This window comes from Orycteropus afer, unplaced genomic scaffold (assembly GCF_000298275.1).
Source record: "Orycteropus afer afer isolate SDZICR_OR568_19922 unplaced genomic scaffold, OryAfe1.0 scaffold00049, whole genome shotgun sequence".
In the NCBI taxonomy this organism is placed as follows: Eukaryota; Metazoa; Chordata; class Mammalia; order Tubulidentata; family Orycteropodidae; genus Orycteropus; species Orycteropus afer.
The window spans coordinates 10,167,467-10,192,535 of record NW_006921636.1 but is presented as its reverse complement, the minus strand read 5'-3'; the positions used below and the strand labels follow the sequence as shown (position 1 = coordinate 10,192,535).

Genomic DNA, 25,069 nt, shown 5'->3' with positions numbered 1-25,069 from the left:
CAATCCTACTTCCGTAGTGATACTGCCTCGGAAACCCAAGGAGGGGTCGCTATGAGTCGGGGCTGACTCGACGGCACATAACAACAACAACAAGTCTTAAAATATCACAGTCAGAATGAACTTGAGATCATTTAATCCAATGGTTCTCAGCAGAGTGTGAGGTTGCTCTCTTTCCTGCTCCTCCCTCCCAAGGGGCATTTGGCTGGAGCCATTTTTGGTTTTTGAGGCTGGGGGAGGGGTGTGCTCCTGGCTTCTTGTGGATGGAGACCAAGGATGCGTCCAAACATCCTAAGATGCACAGGATAGTCCCCTACTACCGCAAAGAATGATCTAGTCCCAGAATGTCAATAGTGCTGAAGATAAGAAACTCTGGCATGATCTCACCCCTAGTACAAAGGAGGAAATGGTTGCACAGAGAAGGAAAGTGGCTTGCCTAAAGTCACACAGCAAGTCAGGGGTAGACTGTACAAGCTAAAACCCTGTTGTCATATTTCACTGAAAGACAGAGGTGTCCTGAGCTTTGTCAGAGGAGGTTGGGAGCAGGGCTGTCTGTTGTTGTTCGTTGCTGTCAAGTTCATTGCTGCAACTCAGGGTGACCCCATGTGTGCAGAGCAGCGCTGCTCCATAAGGTCCACAAGGCTGTGATCTTCTGGAAACAGACCACGAGGTCAATCTTAAGGTGCCTCTGGGTGGGTTCTAACTGCCAGCCTTCCGGCTAGCAGTCAGGCCAGGGCACAACCTCGACAGTGAACGCCTCCTTAAGGTGTGCACCTTAGGCGTCCCACTTGCCTCACCCTAGGCCTGGCCCTGCCTGGGAGCAAGGACAGGGGCTCGGGATGCATGGCCATAGCCCCAGTCCATCCTTACTCCTGTCGACTCAAGCCGGTCACACGCCCCAGGGGCTGGACTTCTTACTGGAAGCCTTGTCCTCCCCAGCAGAAGAAATCCCAGTTTCTCAGGGCTTAGCCAATAATTATCGCAGGGATTAAAGTCTGCAGGCAAACTAAGCAGAGGTGAGAGGGGAAAAAAAGAAAGAAAATGCCTTGTCAGGTGGTTAATTTTTGAGCTGGGGAATGATTTCCAGACAGACACAAGGCAACTTCTTTCCTCATGCCCCCAATTTGTCCCCTTTCACCCAGTAAAGGAATAAAAGAGAAATGCTCTGTTCACCCGAGCCTGGGGAAAGCAACTTTCCGGAAACCGTATCCACTACAACTATCCCTTCCCACCAAGCCTATCTCCCTGCTGGGTTGCAGCAGGCATTTTTGCCAGGGCACAAGACTGTGACCGGGCTCTTGCAGTGCACCAGAGGCTGAGAGAAAGATACTGTCCAGACCCTCAGGGAGCAGATCTGAGAGCAGCCATCTGTGGGGGCCCCTCCCCTGGAAGGTCCAGAGCCAAGATGGTGTGAAGTCTTGAACATCCAGCCCTGGCAAGGCAGAGATCACCCTTCAAACTCTAGGTGTCCCCATCCTACACCCTGGCCAGTGCTGGGCACACAAGAGGACAGGCAGGCCCATGCAACAACGAAGACCAAGGCAGGTTGGAAGCATCATGGCAACAAGCCACGGCCCCAACCTGAGCCTCAGAGATAACATGGAATGAGTGCACCACCAGAATCACCACGGTGGTGCCATGTCTGGAAGACGGTCGGCCCCTGAGAAGCAGAACAGGGAGCTAGGAGAGGGGGTTGCAATCTGGACCCATCAGTAAGAAGCACCGGAGCCTACAGTTTACTGCACCACAATTATGCGTGTTACTTTGAGTTCATTTCTTCTCTTGTGGTATAGTGGTTAAAATATGTGGTTACTAACCAAAAGGCCAAAGGTTCAAACCCACCAGTTGCTCTGTGAGAGAATGAGGTAGTCTGCTTCCATAAATATTTACAGCCTTGGAAACAAACCCTAAGGGGCAGTGCTAGTCTATCCTATAGCTATGAGTAGCTGTGAGTCAGAATCAACTTGATGACAGTGGGGTTTAAGTTGGGAGTTTCTGTAAGATACTACAGGTATGCCATTTGGGGCTGATTCTAAATGGCACACAGACATGAACCCCAAAGGGAAAGGGGTTTGGCCCCCACACACAGCAGGCCTAGAGAAAGGACCCAGCCTGGCAAGAAAGAGAGAGAACCCAAGAGACGTCCTCAATGCAAAAGCTAAGAGGCTTGCACGAGACCTGCACTTGGGAAGATGGGGCCAGAAGAATCCACTAGGAGTGATTCAGCCCTGCGTTCAAATCCCAGCTCTGCCACCTCTGAGCTGTGAGCTTTGGACTGATGAACTGACAGCTCAGAGTCTTTGTGTCCTTCCTCATCAGTAAATATTACGCCATTCTCAGAGGGAGCTGGGAGGGAGATCAAAGTGGCCATGGACACCGTCACTCTTTGCGGGCCATATAGTGCTGGGAGTACCTTTGCCTCTCTCTGGAGCCCCAGCTCGACGTCACTGCTACGCATGACAGCAGCCAGCACAGCCGCTGCGGTTCCCTTCTGCCACTCTCCCCACACCCTGTTAGGAAGCCGCGGCTACTGTTTCCTCTTTACAGAGCTCAGAGAGCTTGAAGGACCTGCCCAAGGCCACATGGCCTCAGTGTGAACAGCAGATATGGTAGAAATGAGGAACTATCATTTATCTCGTGCTTCCTGCCTGTAGGGCAATGACCGCACCTCAGATGTGCATTAACTCACCTGCTCATCCCAACGGCTCTGTTCAGATCTGAGGAAACCGAGGCACAGAGAGGTTCAGCAACCCCTTCATCCATGCATGCACATCTAGCAAGGAGGGGAGCCACACTCCCACCAGCTGGTCTGAGCCCAAGGCCTGCCCTCTCTTTGGCCCTCAGTGATGCGGATGACAGTGAAGGTAACAGCATTTCCTGAGCACTTACACGTGTGGGTACCGGGCTCAGCCGTCCACACTCACTTGGCTCCTTGTTCCTTGGACACACTTCAAGGTAGTCCTGGTACTGTCCTCTCACCCAGACATGGACACATAGGTACAGACCCTGAATAAAGGGGTTTGGCACATGCATACCCAGCAGGTCTAGGGAAGGACCCAGCCTGGCAAGATGAGAGAGAACCCAAGAGACATCCTCAATGCAAAAGCCAATAGACACGCTGGCCTCCATTTGGGAAGATGGGGCCAGAAGAGGCCCCCTTGCCCTTTGGGATCCACATCTAGGATAATAATAGGAGTAGCTCGGATGAGGAAATGAAAGGACAGACCCTCAATAATGCTTTCACAGACAATTTCATGAGAAAGATGAAGCCGTCTGCTTCCATAAAGATGGAAAGTTTTGGAAACCCAGTGGGGGTGGCTATGAGTCAGAATCGACTCGAAGGCAGTGGGTAAGTAAGGAGCTCTGGTGGCTGCAGTGGTTAAAGAGCTTGGCTGCTAACCAAAAGGTCAGCGGTTCAAACCCACCAGCTGCTCTGCAGGAGAAAGATGAGGCAGTCTGCTTCCATGATTTGCAGCTTTGGAAACCCTACCCACCAGCCACTCCTCGAAAGGAAGGTTGGGCATCTACTTCCATAGTGATACTGCCTCGGAAACCCAAGGAGGGGTCACTATGAGTTGCGACCAACTCGACGGCACATTAACAACAACAACAACAACAACATTGGGCAGTTCTACTCTGTCCTACAGGGACCCTATGAGTTGGAATTGACTCGTGGGCAGTGAGCTAGGCTTTGGCGTTTGGGTTCACAAACTCCAGGGGTCTGTTCAGCCCTGAGGATCAGCAGAGCTGATTTGAGTGTGCCCACTTTCCAGAGGGGGAAACTGAGGCTTCAAGAGATGAGCTAGACACAAGCCCAGACGAGCCCAGGAGAAGAAGCTGAAGCAGCCCAGAGTCTGAGCTCTGATTTGCAACCCAGGGCTCCCTCCTCCCACCCCCAAAAACACTCTGCGAAGCCCCTGTTGTTGTTGTTGTTGTTATGTGCCCTTGAGTCTGACCCAACTCATAGCGACCCCTCCTTGGGTTTCCGAGGCAGTATCACTACGGAAGTAGATTGCCCAACCTTCCTTCCGAGGAGTGGCTGGTGGGTTTGAACCACCGGCCTAGGGCCATCTGTGTCCATCTGGGCCTGAGACTCGTGGGGGATAGAGGAGAGGGAGGATGGGCTGGCTTGCTCCAGTAGACTCCAGGCCAGGCTGCCTCCCCGCTTGGCTTCCACCTCCACCCTCAGCCTCCAGGGGTATGTTGGCCCCTGGACTCATTAGTAGATGTTATGACAAGTTCAAGTCCTTGGAGCCATTCATTAAAAGCATTCCTGGGGCAGCTCACACCCCAGGCTGCCTGGACCTTAGTAATCATTCACGAGTCAGCCAGGCAGGTGGGTGGGGGCAGGATGGAGGCTGTGGCTGGACCCAGGAGCCCCCAGTGGCCTGACTCTGAGTGGGAGAGAACACATTGTTCCAGAAAAGAGGCCAACTCACTGGGTGACCTTGGCAGATCTTTCCCCTCCCGGGGCCTCAGTCTTGCCATGTGTCCAGGGGTCCTTCAGCTCCCACATTTAAAGCTCCCCTCAGGGCTTCTCCACTGCCCCGTCCTCTGACCAAAAAAAAAACCAACTCACTGCCATTGAGTCGATTTCGACTCATAGCGACCCCTCCTTGGGTTTCTGAGGTGGTATTTCTATGGAAGTAGATTGCCCAATCTTTCCTCTGAGGAATGGCTGGTGGGTTTGAACCGCCAGTCTTCTGGTTAACAGTCAATTGCCTTATGCACTGTGCCGCCAGAGCTCCCGCATCCTCTGACAGCCCCTCCCAAACCCTAAGGACCCTTTCTCTGGCTCAGGTGCAATCCCCCTGAAGGCAGTGAGGGTGGAATCTGCCTGTGAATCCCCCTTCCAGCTTACCAACTTCGTCTCTCTGTGACCCAGACAGCAGGGCTCAGTTTCCTGGCTCTGGGTCTCAGGTTCCTGACAGATGAGTTAATACCACCTCCTGCGAAGGGCTGTCATGAGGACCCAGTAGGATCACTTGCTGTTTTATGAACACACTGTCCCACCTCAGAATCTTCGCACTTGTGGGGGATAGAGGAGAGGGGGGACGGGCTGGCTTGCTCCGGTAGACTCCAGGCCAGGCTTCCGCCCCCTTGGCTTCCACCTCCACCCTCAGCCTCTGCCTGCAAGGCCTCCATTTACACACGTTCAGAGCGCGCTCCATCACCTCCTCCAGCTCCAGGTTCAAGTGCTCCCTTCTCAATGAAACCATCCCGACTCATCAACATCTCACTACCCCTGACCCCACTCCCTCCTCTGCTCTACTCATCTCCATAGCACTCTTCACCACCTGACGTACTTGTCTGTCTCTCTTTGGAATATCTCGCCATGCGGAGGGGTTCCCTGTGTGGTACACATGGTTTGCTCACTCTACAAGTGCAAGGGCTTGTGACTGATTCACTGACACAACCTAGTAGACCAGTAGCTGCCACCTGCTAGGTGCTTAGTTAACACTCATTGAATGGATGTGTTAATCGCTGCATGCAGTGCCTAGCCTGACACACAGGAGATGCTGAAGAAATATCCATTTTGATTCCATGTTCCTTCAAGACATACTTACGAAACACTTTCTATGCAACAGACACGGTGGTACACTAGGGATCAAGAGGGGCAGGGCCCTGATTTGTACTTTACAGTTCACAAAGCAAGGAACACTGGTGGTGCTGTGATTAAAACATTGGGCTGCTAACCAAAAGGTCAGCAGTTCAAACCCACCAGCGGGAGAAAGGGCCAGTCTGTCTGTAAAGATTTACAGACTTGGAAACCCCATGGGGCAGTTTTGCTCTGACTTACGAGTTTTACTCTGACGGAGTCAGAATCAACTCAATGGCAGTGGGTAGGTTTGCAAAGCACTTGGTTTACAAAGTGTTTCACTTCCCTGGCTCCTGGTCACAACCCTGTGCAGCAGGTAGGCCCAGGTGACAGCAGAGGGAACCAAGGTTGGAGAGGGAGGTGCCTTGTTACCACTCACAGAGCAAGTTCTTCATCAGCCAGGATGCAGCCCAGACCATCCAGCCTACTTCCTGTGTTCCCACTACTTTGCCAAACTCCTCTTGGGCACTGGGGGGTCTGCCAGCTCCTGGCATTTCCAATTCTCTGCCGTTTATCATCATTCCATCCTTCCTCTGGTCCAGCTGGCCCTGCCTCAGGCATCCTGGGGGTGCGTGGTTGGGAACCTTGGTGAGTGATGGGTAAGCTGGCCCCTGCTGCACAGCCTGACTGTAGAGCTCCCAAGCACCTTTTGACAAGGAGCCTCTACCACCCACAATCCCCATTTCTCAGGCTTCTGGGCTCCAAGCTCTGGGCCAAGAATAAGAATGATGACAGAACTTTCTCCAAGCTTCTCTCTGAACAAGCACTAGCTCATTTAATCTCCAGAAGCCCCTAGGAAATGAACTCTATTCCATTTTAGAGGAAGAGGAAGCACGGGCTCAGAGAGGTAGCATCACTTACCCAAGAACCTACAGAATGAGTAGGGGAGGAGGGAGGAGATTCAAGTGCAAGCCCCATCCCTTATAAGGCACTTCCTGACCCCTAGACCCACAGGTGCATCCATAATGCAGGTCATACAATTCATAATGATAGCAAACATTCACTGAATACCTATTGCGTTAGATATTTATACCTAAGTACCGTAGGTATATGAATCAGTCTTCATGTCATCCCTATGAAATAGGTACTATCACTATCCACATTTTACAGAGGAGGAAACAGAGGCACAGAGAGGCTAAGTAACTTGCCCAAGGTCACACAGCCAAAAAATGAGAAAGCAAGATCTTTCTTCCTGAGTCCAGGAAATTGGTGCTAGAGTCCATATCAGGGGCTGCCTTCTAGAAAGTGACTCACAGGGACACACCAGCCCACGGGAGGCAGCCCCTTTTCCAGAGGAGGAAAGCCAAGACTTGACGGGGGTACGGAGCAAGAAAAACAGCAGGAGCAGGAAACAGAGCCAGGTCTCCCAGGTTGATGGCCAGTTCATGGGGGTGAGAAGGTCCTCTCAGAACAGGCCACAGTCTTCCCTACTACTCCCAGAGGCAGGAGCTGGGCCACAGGCAGGGCACTACTTCAAACCTCTGCCAGGCTCCCTCAGGCCCAGACCCTCTAGCGTTCTGGTCCCTGACCTCAGCAGAAATGACCCTGCCATTTCCAGGCTGCACTTCTCAGAAATTGCCCCCACTTCTGTTTTTGGACTTGGTGCCTGTAAAAGGGCCTATTCTGAGCACTATGAGTAGTTTGCTGACTGGATTCCAGGTCTTTCGAGGGAAGTCTGAGTTGACTACAGGTAGTGCAAGTGTTAAAAGGAAAAGGAAGAGTTTTCCTTGACTACCCCTCACCCCAGGCCTCCAAAGAGTGGGGGAAAGAGGCTTGTCATGAGGGAAAGGTGCACGTGGTGTGGTAAGGCCAGAGGGAACAAGTGGGGTTGTGGGTGGCGGCGAACAAGGGCTTCTTTTGTTATTTCTCCCAACAAAGAGGAAGCAGCCACTCTCAGCCGCTGGGAGCCCAGGTGGATATGTCTTGCCAGGAAGATCCTCCATCTTCAAGTTCCCTCAGTCCTGCAAGGCCCTCTGCTGCCAAGCTGTGTGCCCACAGGCAAGCCTTCCACCTCTCTGGGCTCTGGGCTCTTTATCAATAAAATGGGATTCCTGATAGCGCCTGCCTCACAGGCTTGCTGGGGAAATCGAAGGAACTAGTGCATTTGGAGCAGCGCTCTCAACATTGGCACTACTGATTGTATACTATATATATATATATATATATATATATATATATATATATATATATATATATATATATACTCACTGTCATTGAGTCAATTCCACTCATAGCGACCCCTCTTGGGTTTCCAAGCCTGTCAGTCTTTACAGAAGCAGACTGCCTCATCTTTCTTCCGCAGAGCAGCTGGTAGGTTCAAACCACCAACCTTTGGGTTAGCAGCCAAATGTCTTAACCACCAGAGCTCCTTCCACTGATGTATGATACACAGAATTTTCTGGTGGAGGCTGTCCTGCACATTGTAGGATGTTTAACAGTATCCATGGCTTCCACCACTATGCGCCAACAGCATCTCTCCCGGTTTTGACAACCAAAAATGTCTCCAGACTTTGCCAAATGTCCCCTGGGCAGAATCGCTTGCAAACTATTGGCTTCAAGCATTTCCTCCAAGGCCTGAAACGTAGTAGGTGCTTTGCCCATGAACGTAGCCAACATGTTTTTGTTTTGTTTTGTTTTTTAGCACTTTATGAGCATCATCTTAAAAGGAGCTCTGGTGGCATTGTGGGTAAGACACTTGGCCTGCTAATCAGAAGGTCAGTAGTTCAAACCCACCAGCTGCTCCACAGGAGGAAAACGAGGCAATCTACTTCCACAAAGATTTATAGCCTTGGAAATCAATGGGGGTCACTGAGCCAGAATCGACTCAATGGTAGTGGGTCTGGTTTCAGTTTTTGGAGCATCATCTTACCACCCCTGTGGTATCATCAGACCCATTTCTTGGGGAAGAAAAAACACTGAGGCACAGAGAGGGTAAATAACTAGCCCAAACTCACACAGCTGGTTAAAAAACCAGGATTTGCACCCAAGCAGCTGAGCCCTAGTTCTTCCCCACAATGCTCACCATCCAGAGAGATCTACCAGATTTCCAAATGCCTATTTAAGTGTCTGAATGACACACCTCTCTAGGAAGCCTTCCTTGATTTCTTTCTACTCCATCCAGCACAGTCACTCCCTCCCCACCCCTCACCTTTGCCTTCAGTGAACCATGAAGAACATGGGCTCTCAACCTGGCAGACCAAAGCTTGAAGCCCAGCATCCCTATTCACTCACTGGCTGTGAGATGCTGGGCAAGTGTCTTCTACCTCTGAGCCTCAGCCTTCTCATCTGAAAAATGGGTCCATCATCCCTGTGTCACACAGGCCCTGGTGCCAGAGTACCGGGGTTCAAATCACAGTTCTGCCACTTCTGAGCTGTGAGACCTGGGCAAGTGACTGAACCACTCTGTGCCTCAGTTTCCTCATCTGTGAATGGAGATAATAACAGCATCTGCCCATGATGAGCAGTAAATAAGCTACCAAGGAAATGTCAAGGAATGAGACCCTTGCCTCGCATTCAGTAAGTGCCATAGAGGGGTTGGCTATGGCTCTCACAAGGCCTTTTGGAGACTGAAGGAAGGGGCAGGAAAGAGGCAGGGGGTCCGGGATCAACAAACTTGAGTCCTCCTCCTGCAGCCTCACAGGGGCCAGCACTTTTCTGCAGCGGATCTTATTACTGTTGAAAGCAAATCCCTCCCTCAGCCCAGACTGCTGATAAGGTGCCTGCAGGAGAGTAGAGCAAAAGGGACGGGGAGGGGGAGCCACCTGGTGAGCAGAGGTCTGCTGGCCGCCCTCCCCCCTGCACTGTCGCTGTGAGCTGGTGTTCACACCAAATGTTCTGTGCATCAGTGATCCCACCTACAGACTCACTCTCACTGGGTGCCCCTCCAGTGTGGATTTCAGAGATAAGCAGAGCAGTGCCTGGCATCCCCATTTTGCAGACAATAGTAACAGCAACCACACCTGCTCTAATTGTCTCAACTTCCCAGCCAGTGGGTTTCAGGATGTCCATTTTGCAGGTGAGGAATTTGAGGCTCCAAAACCAAAAACCAAACTCACTGATGTCGAGTGGAATCTGACTCATCGTGACCTCTCCTTGGGTTTCTGAGACAGTATCTCTATGAAGTAGATTGCCCAACCTTCCTTCTGAGGAGTGGCTTGTGGGTTTGAACTGTCAGCTTTCTGGTTAGCAGTCAAATGCCTTAGGCTCTACGCCACCAGAGCTCCCAATCCAAGGCTTAGGGGAGGTTAATGACTTGCTAGGAGATGGTATGGCCTTGTGTGTGTGTGTGTGTATGTGTGTGTGTGTGTGTGTGTCTTCCCATGGCCCCTCATGCGTCTTTGCTGAAGTCAGAGGGATTCAGGCACGTGCATGTGATTTGTCCCAGGCTTGGAGAGGGCTTGACTCTGTGTCTTCAGGGGGGGAGGTGGGGGTAGGTCAGAGAAGCCTGCTCTCCAGCTGCTCATCAGCCCAGAGGACACTGTCCTGTTCGACTGGGCCAGGAAACATGATCTTGCTCCCCATCACATCCCAGGAATCACGCGGCCTGTTTACACACCTGGCAGGAGCTCCAGGAAAGCGGAAAGTTGGCTGGGCCTCAGAGGAAAGGCTCTGTGGCCCAGGGTCTGGGTGCCCACTGCTGGATGGGGCAATGGGGCAAATCTGGAGTGCGGGAAGTGTGCTCACGTGGCACAGATGAGGGTCTGTGACCTGTTGACTGGGAGAGGCTGGGACGTCCCACCACGCCTCCTCTGGGCCTGGCTCTTTCTCTTTACGAAGCGAAAGGGCTGGATACCCTAATTCCAGCTCAAGCATTCCACAAACTGGAAAGCATCCTGGAGTCTTAGAAATTATACATGCTCTGAAGTCAGTGAGACCCGGGTCCAAATCCAAATTCAGCCATTCCGCATTTATTTACTGAGCACCTACTATGTGCCAGCCACTGCTCTAGGCCCTAGAGATGCTACGGGGAGCAGATAGACATGGGCCTTGCCCTTACATTGCTCACAGCTGAGCTGGGGAGACAGACACTGAACCAATAAATGGTCATTTCCGATTGGGATAAATGTTCTGGAGGAAATAAAACAGGAAACTGTTTTAAGAGAGTGACGTGTAGGTTGAGGAGGGCAAGTGTGCTTGAGAAGGAATAATCAAGGAGGACTCCTCAGAGGAGGTGCCACTGATGTCAAACCCAAATGACCAAAAGGATCCAGCTGCAGAAGATCAGGGGCAAGAGCATTCCAGGGAACAGCAAGTGCAAAGGCCCTGAGGCAGAAACAAGCCAGGCAGCTCTGAAGAACCAAGAGAAGCCGACAAGCACAGTGAGAGAGGACAAGCATGTGAGAGATAAGGTGGGACATGAGGGCAGGACCCTGGGGGCCATGGCCGGAAGCTCAGATCTCATGTTGCATTCCACTTACCACCCTGGCCACGTCACTCACTGCTCTGACCCTTGGTTGCTCTTCTTGGGGCTATATGTACTCGGGGCCGTTGTAAGGATTTGACTACAAGGCATGTAAAGCACCCAGCACCTGAGCTGAGTGGTTGCTTCCGCCAGTTTCCACCCAGTGTGCACGAAGTCTGCATCTAAAGAGCTGCGCAGACAGACCCTTCCTCCCCCTACCAAAAAAAAAACCAAACTCACTGCCCTAGAGTCAGTTCCGACTCATAGCAATCCCTCCCTGGGTTTCCAAGGCAGTATCTCTAAGGAAGTAGATTGCCCAACCTTCCGAGGAGTAGCTGATGGGTTTGAACCACCAGCCTTCTGGTTAGCACTCAAATGCCTTAGGCACTACACCACCAGAGCTCCCTTCCTCCCCCTAGTCAGGACTATTCCTACCTCTGGGCTTTTGCTCCTACCATTTCCCCACCAGGAAGACCCCTCCTTCTCTTTTCACCTGGCCTCATCCAGTCCATATGCAAAACCAACTTGAGATAGTCTCCTGGCTGGCCAGCTGACCTCAGAGCTTCAAGGTGAGTCTCACCTCCTGTTCCTGTCCCTGCATTTCTCCCCCAGGTCCCACCCCAGTTCTTGAATTAGCCTGATTGCTTCCAGAATGCACTGGATTGGCACCTTTAAGTTAGGAGAGGGCCACATTCAGAAGGCTTCCTGTCTCAGGAATAAGAGACCCACGTAGCAGGACACAACTGTGAACGATGGATGTGCTGGAATCCAGAGGCAGATATGAGGCTGAACTTCCCCAAACCCACACCTAAGAGAGCCGGTCCAGTGGAGGTTCTGCTGTGTGTTCCTTGCCAGTGCTGCTGTAACAAACTACCTCCAAGCCAGTGACTTAAAATAACACATATTTATTTTCTTAAACTTGCAAGCAGCCATCTAAGATACAACTATTGGTCTCTACTAGTTTGGAACAAAAGAGAAAGGAAATCAAAGACTCAAAGCAGAAAGTAGCCTACAGGACCGATAGTCTACATGAACCACAGCCTCATCTACCCTGAGATCAGAAGAACTAGATGGTGCCCAGCTACCACTAAGGGCCATTCTGACCAGGGCCATGATAGATGGACCCTGATAGAATGGGAGAAAAATATGGAACAGAACTCAAATTCTTAAAAAGTACAGACTTACTGGACCAGTTGAAACTACAGGACTCCCCAAAACTATTGCCCTGAGGTAGTCTTTAAACCTTAAACAGACATTATCCCTTGAGGTCACCTTTAACTTAATAACAAATTGGCTCATAAAATATAGAATATCCCCCATGAGTAATGAGCTGCTTTTAAAAATCATCTATATGAGACCAATGGTCAAAACTTGCTCTAAAGTGAAGACGAGCAGGTAAGGGGGCAGGGAAGCTAGAGCACTGGAAATGGTACAACCAGAATGGAATGAATGAGAACAATGACACACTGTGAACAATGTAACCGATATCAGTGAGTAATTTGTGTTGTGTTGTTAGGTGCCATTGAGTCGGCGCTGACTGATAGCGACCCTGAGTACAACAGAAGGAAACACTGCCCAGTCCTGCACCAGCCTCACCATCCTTGCCACACCTGAGCCCATCATTGCAGCCACCGTGTCAGTCCGTCTCATTGAGGGTCTTCCCCTTTTTCACTGACTCTCCACTTTACCAAGCATGACATCCTTCTTCAGGGACTGGTGCCTTCCGACAACACGACCAAAGCAGGTGAGGACGAAGTCTGGCCATTCTCGCTTCCAAGGAGCATTCTGGCTGCACTTCTTCCAGGACAGACTCATTCATTCTTCTGGCAGTCCATGGCACTTTCAGTATTCTTCACCAACGCCACGACTCAAAAGCATCAACTCTTCTTCAGTCTTCCTTATTCATTGTCCAGCTTTCATGTGCATATGAGGCGATTGAAAATACCATGGCTTGGGTTAGGCATATTAGTCTTCAATAATTTGGGTAGAAATTGTTAAATGGGAACCTCATTTGTGATGTAAACTTTTACATTAAACACAATTAAACTATTAATAAAAAAAAATGATTCTCGCACTGTCCTGGAGGTAACAAGTCCAAAGTCATTTTCATTGGGTACAGTCAAGGTTGGTGCCTTCTGGAGGCTTAGGGGAGAAGCCCTTCCCCGCCCCCTTTTCCAGCCCCTAGAGGCCGCCTGCATCCTTTGGCTCGGGGCCCCACATCACACGGGTTCCCTTCAGCTGCTTCTGTCATCACCACCTTCTTCTGACTCCGCCTCCTCCTGAGTCCTGTTATGAGGACCCTTGTGATTGCATCAGGCCCACCCAGATAATGCAGAACCACCCCATTTCAAGGTCTTTGACTTCATCACACCTGCACTGTCCCTTTGCCATGCAAGGTAACATTCATGGGTCCAAGAGATTGGGGCATTAATATCTTTGGGGGGCCATTAGGATATTAGCCTACCCTATACCAGGAAAATTCTTTCCTTTAACAGCCCAAGTAAGTGTTATGGCTGGAAGAAGGTTATGTCTGTAGCCTCCTTATTTTACAGATGAGGCCCTACTTGGGAAGGACTCGCCTGTTAGGAGGAGCCAGGTTGGCAGCCAACCTTGTGCATCCCTGGACAAGGCACACATCCAGCCTACAAGTCCAACATCTCTTGTGGTGGAAGAGGTCACCTCCAGAAGCAAACAAACGCAACGCCCTGCCTTGGAGTCAGATCTGACTCATAGAAACCCCCTCCTTGGGTTTCCCAGGCGGTATCACTACAGAAGTAGATTGCCCAACCTTCCTTCTGAGGAATGGCTGGTGGGTGTGAAACGTCAGCCTTCTGGTTAGCAGTCAAATGCCTTAGGCACTATGCTACCAGAGCTCCCACTATTAATATAAACTCCCATTATATGTTGGGCAATTCCTGTATCTTCTCTTAATTAAGTCTTACAGCAGCCCCTTGGAAGGACCTGGGTCCTCCCCACTTCACAAATAAGCCATCTGTAACCAAGGCTCGGAGATGCTAAGTCTCCAGCCAAGGTTTCCCTGCTGTTTTATCAGAGCCCAGACCCAACCCACATCTGCCTACCTCTAAGGCCCATGTTCTTTCCGTTTAACAAACGTCTCTGCATCTCAGTTTCCTCATCTGCAAAATGGGGAAGCTAAATATAACTTGAGCATTGACTGAAAAAGTAGGAATTTATGGTACAGGTATATGACTTCACTGAGCCTGAATGCCAACCCAGGAGGAAGGTAGATTGTTTTATAAAAGTCATCTTATAAATGAAGACTCTGAAGCCCAGAGAAGAAAAATGACTTGTCCAAGGTCATTGAGCAAGTTTGTGGATGGGAATCCAGTTCTGATTTCAAAGTCTCAAAATCGAGAATGACATGGACAATTTCCTGAGCACTCGTTTGAATCCCTCCTCTAACCTCCCACCCCAAGAATCAGACGCAACAAAGTGGAACTCTGAGCATCTCCAAGAAGATCTACCACCCCAGAACCAGGTTTGCTTCTAGCCCATATGGCACCTTAGTGCTAATGAGAAAATGGCCCTTCCCTCCTCTTCTTCTGGTAGATCAGGGCGGCAGGTGGAGTGCAGGTTGGTCCCGTCTCACCTGGCTCCTCAAGGCCCCTTGAGCAGTGAACAGCCTGCACAACCCTCTGCAGTAGCCCTGCCCAGAACACCTCCAAACTCCTTCTCAACACATCCTTAGAAAGAGTCACCTGGGAGCGTCCATGCTAAGAACTGATCTTCAGTAGATGCTCAGGCTGAATTTGCTCTCAGTGTGTATAAGGCAGGAAAGGGGGCAAGACTTCTCTGCAAACACAGGGGCTGGTATTTATTTGCACGCCTGCTTTAACAGGTCCGTCCTGTCCCCATTAGCTACCCAGGGCCACTCCCCACACCTCCGAATCCCAGAATGGCCATTCAAGCTTGGAAAACTTGGAGGTGTTCTCTCTGGCGGCAGCCTGACTTCTCGAGCCTCCGGAGCTCTGTAGTAAGAGCTGGGACCCCAGTGGTGCTGGGAATTGCAACCACTGCATTCCAGAAACCACATCCCACTCCTTTTCATCTCTGCTGGCAGCATTTCTGAGCCAGGAAGACATAATGCAGGAATTGTCTTCCCACCCCCATCTGCCCTGCACACTGGCCCGAGCCTCCCTGCTGGCCAGCTCACCAGCCACCAGAAGACAGGTGTGTGAGGGCCGATCCTCTTGGGGACACAGACTCCCAGAACACCAGAGCAGCAGCGGCCTTGCTGAGACATCATCAGCTAGGAAACTGGGACCCCAGAAAGGTGAAATTCCCCACTCCAGACTCCATGGCAAATGGGGAATGCCCAAGCATCCTGAACGTCCTTCCTGAACTGATATCTGACAATTTTGCAAAAGGTTTTGGGGACCTATATGTACTGCACAGGCTGCATTAGGGGCTCCAATGTGAGAGAGGTTTAGAAGTGGCAGTCTCAGGTTGCGGTGGCCATGAACGCTGAGGACCATCTATCTGGAAGCTATATTTGTGCAGCAAACATGAAGTTTGAAGTTAGACCACTGTGCCTTTGTTTGGAGAGGTTATCACAGAGTTGGTTAAGATTACAGAAATTATCTTGGGGCTGCATTTGTATAGCAAACCCACTGTGTTTGCTTTGAATGTCACAGATCAACACAAATAGCGATATTCTCAACAGATGCTTTTATTCACATTGCACGCTAGACAGAGAAACACGTGGTTGTTAATATCCAAGAACATTACAGTGACAATTATAATAAATACTGTTACATGGGAAGGGGAGGCTTTGGGTGTACTGATAAAGATCTCTAAGGAGTTCCTAGGTGGCACAGTTAAGTGCTCAGACACCAACCAAAAGGTTGGTGGTTTGAATCCACCCAGAGGTGTCTTGAAAGAAAGGCCTGGTGACCTATTTCCAAAAGAGCCCAGCCACTGAAAATGCAGTACAGTTCCACCCCGACATACATGGGGGCGCCCTGAGTCGGAATCAACTCGTGCCAGCTGGTTTGGTTTTGTAAGGTCTGCCAAGCAGCAGAGCAAGGAGCTCTGGTGGCTCAGTGCCTAAGGCACTTGACTGCTAACCAGAGGGTTGGGGGTTCAAACCCACCAGCCACTCCACGGTAGGAAGACCGGGCAGTCTAATTCTGTAAAGATTTACAGCCTTGGAAACCCAATGGGGGTTGCTATGAGTCAGAATCGACTCGATGGCAGTGGGTTTGGGTTTCTTCTGGTTTTAAGCAGCAGAGCAGGTCTCTGGGTGATGCAAATAGTTTGCACTTGGCTACTAACGCTTCTACAAGAACACAGTCCCTGAAAATCCTGTGCAACACAGTCATCCTCTCAAACACAGGGGTCACGGTGAGTCGGAACTGATTCAGTGACAACAGGGTTTTGAGCAACAGGTTTTGCCTCCTGGGAAGAGGCCTTGGTTTATCGACCGCTTAAAGAGCCGGTCAGCTAGGGCCTCTCCAAGGGCCCGCATCAGGGAACTAGAGGAAACAAGGAGTGGTTCTTATTGGATTATAGCTAAGGGGGGAATGCTAAAAGTATAAACACTGCATTCTGGGTTCACAACAGCTGTGTGACCTTGGGCAAGTCACCTAACCTTTCTAAGCCTCCATTTCCCCACCTGTCAAAGAGGGACTGGCGGCTGCCTCCTCAGTGTTATGGAAGTGAATCAGTGAAACCTGTGGAAGCCTGGATTCAATGGGACTGCCTTGCTTATCTGACTGTCCTAAGTTTTCCTCGTTTGACAAGGTGCAGTCTTACCATTTTTCTATCCTCACGTTAGTGGAAAATATTTGAGTTTTCCTTCTCGGACAGGTTTGCACCTTACCCAGGTTCTGGCTTTTGCAGGTTTTACCATATAAGACAATGCCCAAGAAGGTCTTAGCATAGTGACTGGCACACAGTAAACACTCAATACAACTTCATACTCATCAGGCTTGGAGCCCCTGGCTGGATCAAACGGTTAAGTACTCAGCAAACTGTTCAGAGTCACCTCAGAAGGAAGGCCTAATAAATTCCTCCGAAAGGTCATAGCCAAGGAAGCCTTACGAAGTTCTCAACTGCAGCACAGGGGGCGCTAGGTGTCAGAAACGACTTGAGGGCAACTGGTTTCCTTCTTGTTATTTTTTAAATTAGGGAGTTACAGGCATCGATGTTGGGGTTCATACATAAATGATTCACTGTGACACTACGGATGCTTAAGCTCCAGAGCCCCCCGCAAGGCCTGTACCGGTTTTGTGTTTGCATATCTGTATTCTTTTTCTTAAAGAGAGCCCCTTCAAGAGTATATGCTTCCATCAATCCTGGGAGAACAGAAGGGCAGTGTATGCACAGGGAGACCCCTGGGGGGGGTGCATGGGAGGGAAAGACACAGGGAAGAGGTAACTGTGGGGAAGAAGTGGGAAGAGAGCTGTTACATTGTTGCATTGTGGGGAATTGCAGTCAGTACATGAAACAAAATGTGTATGAGTTGATGTACAGAAATGAATTTGCGCTGTAAACTTTCACCCAAATCACAATTAAAAAAAAAATACACTTCAGGCACCGTAGTAATAGTTGGATCTGGTCCGGGGTTCACAGCACTTCCTATAGGACACAGCAAGAAAGAAGCTTTCCGACCTCCCTCCCCCTGAGGACAGAGACTCTGTGTGTTTCATCTCTGGCCTCAGAGACAACAGCAAAGCTCAGCTACCCACACTTCCACCACTGATGCTTCACAAAACCAGGGACTCCCTTGCTCGAGCCTACACAGCAATTCTGAGGATCTAGCACAGTGACAGCCCCATTATACAGACGAGGAAAGAAAGTGAGAGCCAAAGAAGAGAGGAGATTGGCCCAAGGCCCCGGGCCATCCAGTGGCTGGTTTCTGAGTGACCTAACCCACCACTGATCCCAATCACAAGGACGGCACAGGACTGGGCAGCTTTTCACTCCGTTGCTGAGTCGCCATCAGCTGTAGGCCAACTCCACAGCTGCTGGCAACCCCTGTCATGGCGTTCATTGTTTACTTTCTTCCATGGCAAGAAAGGCTAATAGCTGGGATAATTCCACATAATGAACTTGTCTGTGCATCAGCGCTGGGCCTCCTTCATACCACCAGGGATCACCTCCTCACTCCCTGTGCCCAAGAAGGGCCTCTTCCTCCAGGAAGCCCTCTCTGAACATCTCTCCTATCTCCCCATCTCAGCTCATCAGTGCTGGGTAATGGATCACCAAATCACATTCTCCTTCCTTCTGTTTTCGTGGTTTGGTGGTCTCTTCCTATAGGTAGAAGCCTTGTCTTATGTGCCTAGTGCCCTACCCTGGTGCCCATAATGGGCTGGGCACAGGTGATGGGCCCCACAGGGGCCTGCAGTACCATCTCCTGCCAGTCCCACTGGTGTGGATTTTGTAATGAGACTCTGGACCTCAACCTGCCTTGGTCTTCTGGGATTCCTTTCTTTGGGAGTCTGGAAACAGCGTGGGCTCTGGAGCAAGCCACTGCACCTCTCTGAGGCTTGGTTTTCTCTCTGGATAATGGAGTAAATACTCCTTCCCCTTAGTTATTGAACCAGGGCTTCAACCACTCACTCTGGTTCAACCCCCTATTGAAAATTTCGGTTTCCATCTCCGATACATTGAATCAGAATCTACATTTTAACAAATTCTTAGATGATTCTTATGGACACAGAACAATCACCTAGGGATTTTGTTAAAATGTAGATTCTGATTCAGTATATCTGGGGTGGAAACCGAAATTCTCAGCAGGGAGTCAAACTGGTTCAAAGCTGATTCCCTCACTTAACAATAGCCACGACTGTGGGGTGGTGCTGTTATTTCCCCCATTTGTTTTTGTTTTTGTTTTTGTTTTTGTTGTTTTGGTTTGGTTTTGGTTTAAATGGAAGTTCAGAGAGGTTAAGTAACTTTCCCCAGGTCACAGAGCTTCCCATTTATTATGCTTTCATTATGACTATCAAGCAAACTACACAGCACAGCTCCAAGCACATAGTGCTCAATAAAGAGAGAAATCTCACTGTAAAAGTGAGAAGATGCAGAGCCCGAGGGGTCTCCAAGGAGCAGCACCGAGGAGGAGGGAAGGAGAGAGGGAGGGGATCTGCTGAAACCTGACTGGGACCTCAGTGGTTTCTTGCCCGGAGGCTCCTGCAGGGGGCGAGGCCGCTGCACGGGTGGGATGGGGCCGCAGAGGCGTTACCTTGGGCGGGAGGGCGAAGACCACCGGCAGCAGCACGAGCGGCGTGAACAGCAGCACCAGCAGCCGCCGCGCGCTCCATACCTTCTTGGCCACTGCCGCCAGCGCCGCCATCAGCGCGATTGTCCGGCAGAGCCGGCCAGCCCGGGACTGCCCGCGCCGGGCCCGACGCGAGGGCTTATAGCTGTGGGGAGGGTGCCGGGGAGGGGACTGCGCTTGGGGACCCGCCCTCTCCCTACTCCGCCCGGAGGAAAAGGGTGGCGCCTGAGCCCCTGGGGAAAGTTGGGGAAAATTGGGCTGGAGAACTGAGGAAGGAAGACTGCAATCCTGAAGGCCGTGCGACCTGGGACTAAGAATCGCTGCTCCGCAGCCATACGGGCTGCACAACTGGCTCAACACTTAGCACAGTGGTCAAGGCACTGGGGTACTAACCGAAAGGTCGGCAGTTCGAACCCACCTGCCGCTCAGCGGGAGAACGATGAGGCAGTCTGCTCCGTAAAGATTTACAGACTTGGAAACCTTATAGGGCAGTTCCACTTTGTACTAAAGAGTCACTATGAGTCTGAATCGATTGGATGGCAGTGGGTTTGGTTTTGGGGTTTTGGAAAATGGGTTATGCCAATGTGAGGTTTAAAGCATTTATAAGATCTCCAAGAGTCTGGGTCCACTCGTCCACCAGGCGTTTGATTTATTAACACTATTATAAAGAAGCCCCGGTGCCGCAGCGGTTGAGCGCTCAGCTGTGAACTGAAAGGTCGGCAGTTCCAATCCACTAGCTGCTCCGTGAGAGAAAGGTGGGGCAGTCTGCTTCCGAAAGAGTACAGCCTTGGAAACCCTATGAGGCAATTCTACTGTCTGGTGTAGTGCCTAAGGCATCTGATTACTGACCAGAAAGTTGGCGGTTCAAACCCACCAGCTACTGTGCAGAAGGAAGACTGAGCAATCTATTTGCATAAAGACATACCATCTTGGAAAACCAAAGGGGGTCACTATGAGTCGAATCAACTCGATGGCAGTGAGTTTGGTTTTGATTTTTTATAAAGTTCCTATGAGTTAGAAAAGATTCAATCAAAGTGTGTTAATGAGTAATTAATATTATTAAAACCAAAAAAAAAAAAATTGCTGTCATCGAGTCAATTTAACTAATAGCGACTCTCTTTGGGTTTCCAATTATGCAAAGTACATTGCCCAGTCTTCCTTCTGTGGAGTGGCCAGTGGGTTTGAATCACCAGCCTTCTGGTTAGCAGTCAAATGCCTTAACCACTACGCCACTAGAGGTCCTATTGGGTTCAAATTCTAGCTCTGATGCATAGTAGCTGTGCAGCTTTGAGAAATAGCCTCTATGCCTGGTTATTCATCCAGAAAGTGGGGACGAGGATCGTAGCAGACTTGAAAGTTTTTGGGAGTTCGGTTGAGATCATGTGTGCCTGGCCCAGAGCAGGTGCTCACTTGGGGTCATTACTACGTGTTGAATAGCAGACCAAGCATACACAAATTCATTGATGATAAAACTTGTGAATCTTCTTATCAAGAAGGATTACAAATTGCATGGATTTTAAATGATTTCTTACTGGTATTTTTAAAATTTTGCAGTGTTCTAATTTTTACCCCCAGCTAGATACAACTTTTTTATACCTTAAGACACATTTAATAATCTTACTCAGATTCAATTTTGAAATACTGTAAAGTTACAGTAATTAATATAGCCTGGTATTTGCATAATAGACAAACAGAATGAAATAGATGTGAGAGTCCAGAAATAAATGCAAGATCTATGGTCAACTGATGAACCCATCCAGTGAGGAAGGAAGAGCCTCTTCAATAAATGGCGTTGGGAAAATTGAATATCCACACACAGAAGAATGAACCAGGTCCCAACCCTTATACCATCCCCCAAATCCAGTTCCAAATGAATCAAGGACCTAAATGTGACAAATAAAAAAATAAAATCCTTAGAACAAAACATAGGGGCAAAGCTGTGGGACTATCAGAAATGACAACAAATGCCAAGTAGCAAAAGACGAAATAGATAAATGGGACTTCAGGAAAATTAAGGCCTTTTGTTATCAAAGGACTTTACCAACAAAGTGAGGAGACAATCTACAGATTGGGAGAAAATGTGATGATAAGAGTCTGCTATCCAAAATATATGAACTACTTCTACAACTTAACAGAAAGACAAACAACCCAATCAAAAATGGGCAACGGGGTCTAACAGCATTTCACCAAAGTGGATATTCAGATGGTCAGCAAGCACATGAAAAGATGCTCAACATTAGTAGCCATAAAAAAAAAAAGAAAGAAAAATTGCCATCAAGTTGATTCTGACTCACAGCAACCCTACAGGACAGAATAGAACTGCCCGCAAGGTTTCCAAGGGTGTGAATCTTTACAAAAGCAAACCACCACGTCTTTCTACTATGGAACAGCTGGTGGGTTCAAACCAATAACCTTTTGGTTAGCAGCAGAGCACTTTAACCACACCACCAGGGCTCCTTTCACTAGCCATTAAACAAACAAACAGAAAACCCACTGCCATTGAGCTGACTGACTCCTAGTGAGCCTATAGGACTGAGCAGAACTGCCCCATAGGGTTTCCAAGGTTGTAATCTGGTAGCATAGTGCCTGAGGCACTTGACTGCTAACCAGAAGGCTGGCGGTTCAAACCCACCAGCCACTCCTCGGAAGGAAGGTTGGGCAATCTACTTCCATAGAGAAATCGCCTCGGAAACCCAAGGAGGGGTTGCTATGAGTTGGGGCCAACTCGACAGCACATAACAACAACAATCTTTATGGAAAGAGACCACTACATCTTTCCCCCACTGAGTAGCTAGTGGATTCAAACAGCTGACTTTGGTTAGCAGGCAAACGCTTTAACCAGTGCGCCACCAGAGCTCTTTCATTAGCCATTGCTGCTGTCAGATGCTCTCAAGTCAGCTCTGACTCAAGGTGCCATCCTCACAGTCCTTGCTCTGCTTGAGCCCATCATTGCAGCCACTGTGTCAGTCCATCTCATTGAGGGTCTTCCCCTTTTTCGCTGACCCTCTACTCTACCAAGCATGGTACCCTTCTTCAGGGACTGAGACAAAGTCTGGCCATTCTCTCTTCTAAGGAGCATTCTGGCTACACTTCTTCCAGGACAGATTTCATTAGCCATTTGTTGTTATGTGCTGTGGTGTCAGACCCAACTCATAGTGACCCCTCCTGGGGTTTCCGAGGCGGTATTACTACAGAAGTAGATTGCCCAACCTTCCTCATTAGCCATTAGGGAGATGTCAATCAAAACCCAAATGAGATACCAATAGAATGACAGTGATCAAAAGGATGGAAAACAACAGACGGTGGCGAGGTGGAGAACTGGAACCCTCGCCCACTGCTGGTGGGAATGGAAAATGGTGCAGCCACTGTAGAAAACAGTTTGGTGGCTCCCCAAAAAGCTGAACACAGAACTACCATACGACCCAGCAAAAAGTCCCAACCCTCAGTATATACTGTACCCAGAAGACATGAAAGGAGGAACAAAACAGAAACCTGCATATTTATTGCAGCACTTTCCAGAATAATCAAAAGGTAGAAAAAACAAAATGCCCACCAACAGATGACTGGATAAACAAAATGTGATGAATATAGTGGCATCACCAGGGATCGCACCCACACCTCCCCACACACGGTCACAGGGGATAACACCACAATTACCTCAGGGAGTGGGGTGCGGGGAGATGGTCCAGAGCCTCGGGGTGGGGGTGCTGCCAGGACAGTGACATCACTAGAGCTGGTGTCACCCATCACCCAGGACTAACGCCTCACATCCCTCTTCTCCACCCACCAGTCAAGGTGCAATCGGGCAGGCCTCCTCACCTGCCATTGGGCAGAGAGGAAGTTTCCTCCTTGGCCAGTGGGAGAGGGGAGGGGCTATGGGGAGCAAGGGTACAGGGGACTCAACCCTGCCTGTGAGGTGGGGAAAGGAGAGGGGGAAGGGGAGGAGAAGGGCCGGGACGAGAGATACCATGAGTTACCACACTGAGTGCCATCAACCATAGTGACACAGTAGATTATGCATACCATGGAATATTACTCAGCTGTAAAGAGAAATGAAGTCCTCATGTGGCCACAACATGGACGAACGCTGAAAACGTTAATGCTGAGAGAAATAAGTCAGCAGCAAAGGGACAAATACTGTACAATCTCACTTACATGAAATAAGCAAGTACATAGAAACCACAGATCGCTCACAGTTACCAGAGTGGGAGGGAGGGGAAGGGAGGAGTTTTGCTTGCAGGCATTGATGATATGTTAGTGGTGGTGGCAGTCTTTGGAAAAGGCAGAGCTAATGGTTCCACAACATGAAGCACGCAATCGGTGGATTGCATTGTGAATGTAGAAACTGCTGTCTTGGTAAAAATGTTGGGGACTATATTTTCACTAGAATAAACAATAATGATCTTACCCAGACTCGAAAGAAAAGGAATACTGTTCTCAAACATGCCATGTGTGTAGGCTCTTAGGTATCAAATGGCTAATTTCTGATAAGAACATTGAATCTGGTTGTATATTTCAAGGTGGAATCGTTTCCTTTGTGTACAATCTGAGCTGGCTTCTGTCACATGAAATATAATGTCCCCAGCCTGGTTCTCCTGACCCTCCTGAGTTTGTACAGAATCTTACCACCGAACATCTCCAGGGCCAGGGTATGGTCTGTGGTGTATGCCTTGTCAATATTTATTAAGCTAATATTTGAATTCCAGGTTTGGTTTTCCTCATCAGTAAACTTGGGATTAATCATACATGTTGTTGTTGTTGTTAGGTGCCGTTTAATCATCTCCGACTCATAGTGACCTCATGTACGGCAGAATGAAACACTGCCTGGTCCTGGGCCAGCCCCACAATCCTTGCTATACCTGAGCCCATCCTTGTGGCTACTGTGTCAATCCACCTCATTGAGGTCCTTACCCTTTTTCATTGTCCCTCCACTTTGCCAAGCATGATGGCCTTCTCCAGGGAATGGTCCCTTCTTACAACATGACCAAAGTAGGTGAGACGAAGTTTGGTCATTCTTGCTTCCAAGGAGCATTCTGGCTGCATTTCTTCTAGGAAAGATTTGTTAGTTCTTTCAGCAGTCCATAGTACTTTCAGCATTCTTTGTCAGCACAACTCAAAAGCATCGACTCTTCTTCAGTCCTCCTTTTTCATTGTCCACCTCTCACATTCATATGAGGCGATTGAAAATACCATGGCTTGTGTGAAGCGCACCTTAGTTCTCAAGGAAACATCTTTGCTCTTCAGCACTTGAAAGAGGTGCTTTGCAGCAGAATTGCCCAATGCCATACGATGTCTGATATCTTGACTTCTGCTTCCATTGGTGTTGATTGTAGAACCAAGTAACATGAAATCTTTGATACTTCAATCTTTTTTCCTTTTATCATGATGCTGTTATTGGTCCTGTTGTGAGGATTTTTGTTTTCTTTATTGAGGTGCAATCCGTACTGCAGACTGTAGTCTTCAATCTTCATCAAGTGTTTCAAGTCATCTTCACTTTCAGCGAGCAAAGTTATGTCATCTGCATAATGCAGGTTGTTAATAACTCTTCCTCCAATCCTGATGCTTTGTTCTTCTTCATATAGTCCAGCTTCTCGGATTATTTGTTCAGCATAAAGATTGAATAAGTATGGTGAAAGGATACAATACTGATGCACTCCCTTCTTGGTTTTAAACCACTCAGTGTCCCCTTGTTCTGTTTGAACGACAGCCTCCTGATCTATGTACAAGTTCCTCATGAGTACAATTAAGTGTTCTGGAATTCCCATTCTTCTCAATGTTATCCATAATTTGTTATGATCCACACAACCAGATGCTTTTGCATAGTCAGGAA

General features: G+C 49.2%; 1 protein-coding gene across 1 annotated transcript in view; it reads right to left on the bottom strand.

The window, feature by feature from the left end:
* The window catches only part of SLC13A3 (solute carrier family 13 member 3), an 87,281-nt gene extending 67,967 nt beyond the window's left edge, over nucleotides 1-19,314 (bottom strand). Inside the window, exon 1 of the mRNA XM_007938349.2 lies at nucleotides 19,204-19,314. Coding sequence (XP_007936540.1) covers nucleotides 19,204-19,314 — 111 coding nt within the window. The remainder of the gene's footprint in view (nucleotides 1-19,203) is intronic.
* Nucleotides 19,315-25,069: the final 5,755 nt, after the last annotated feature.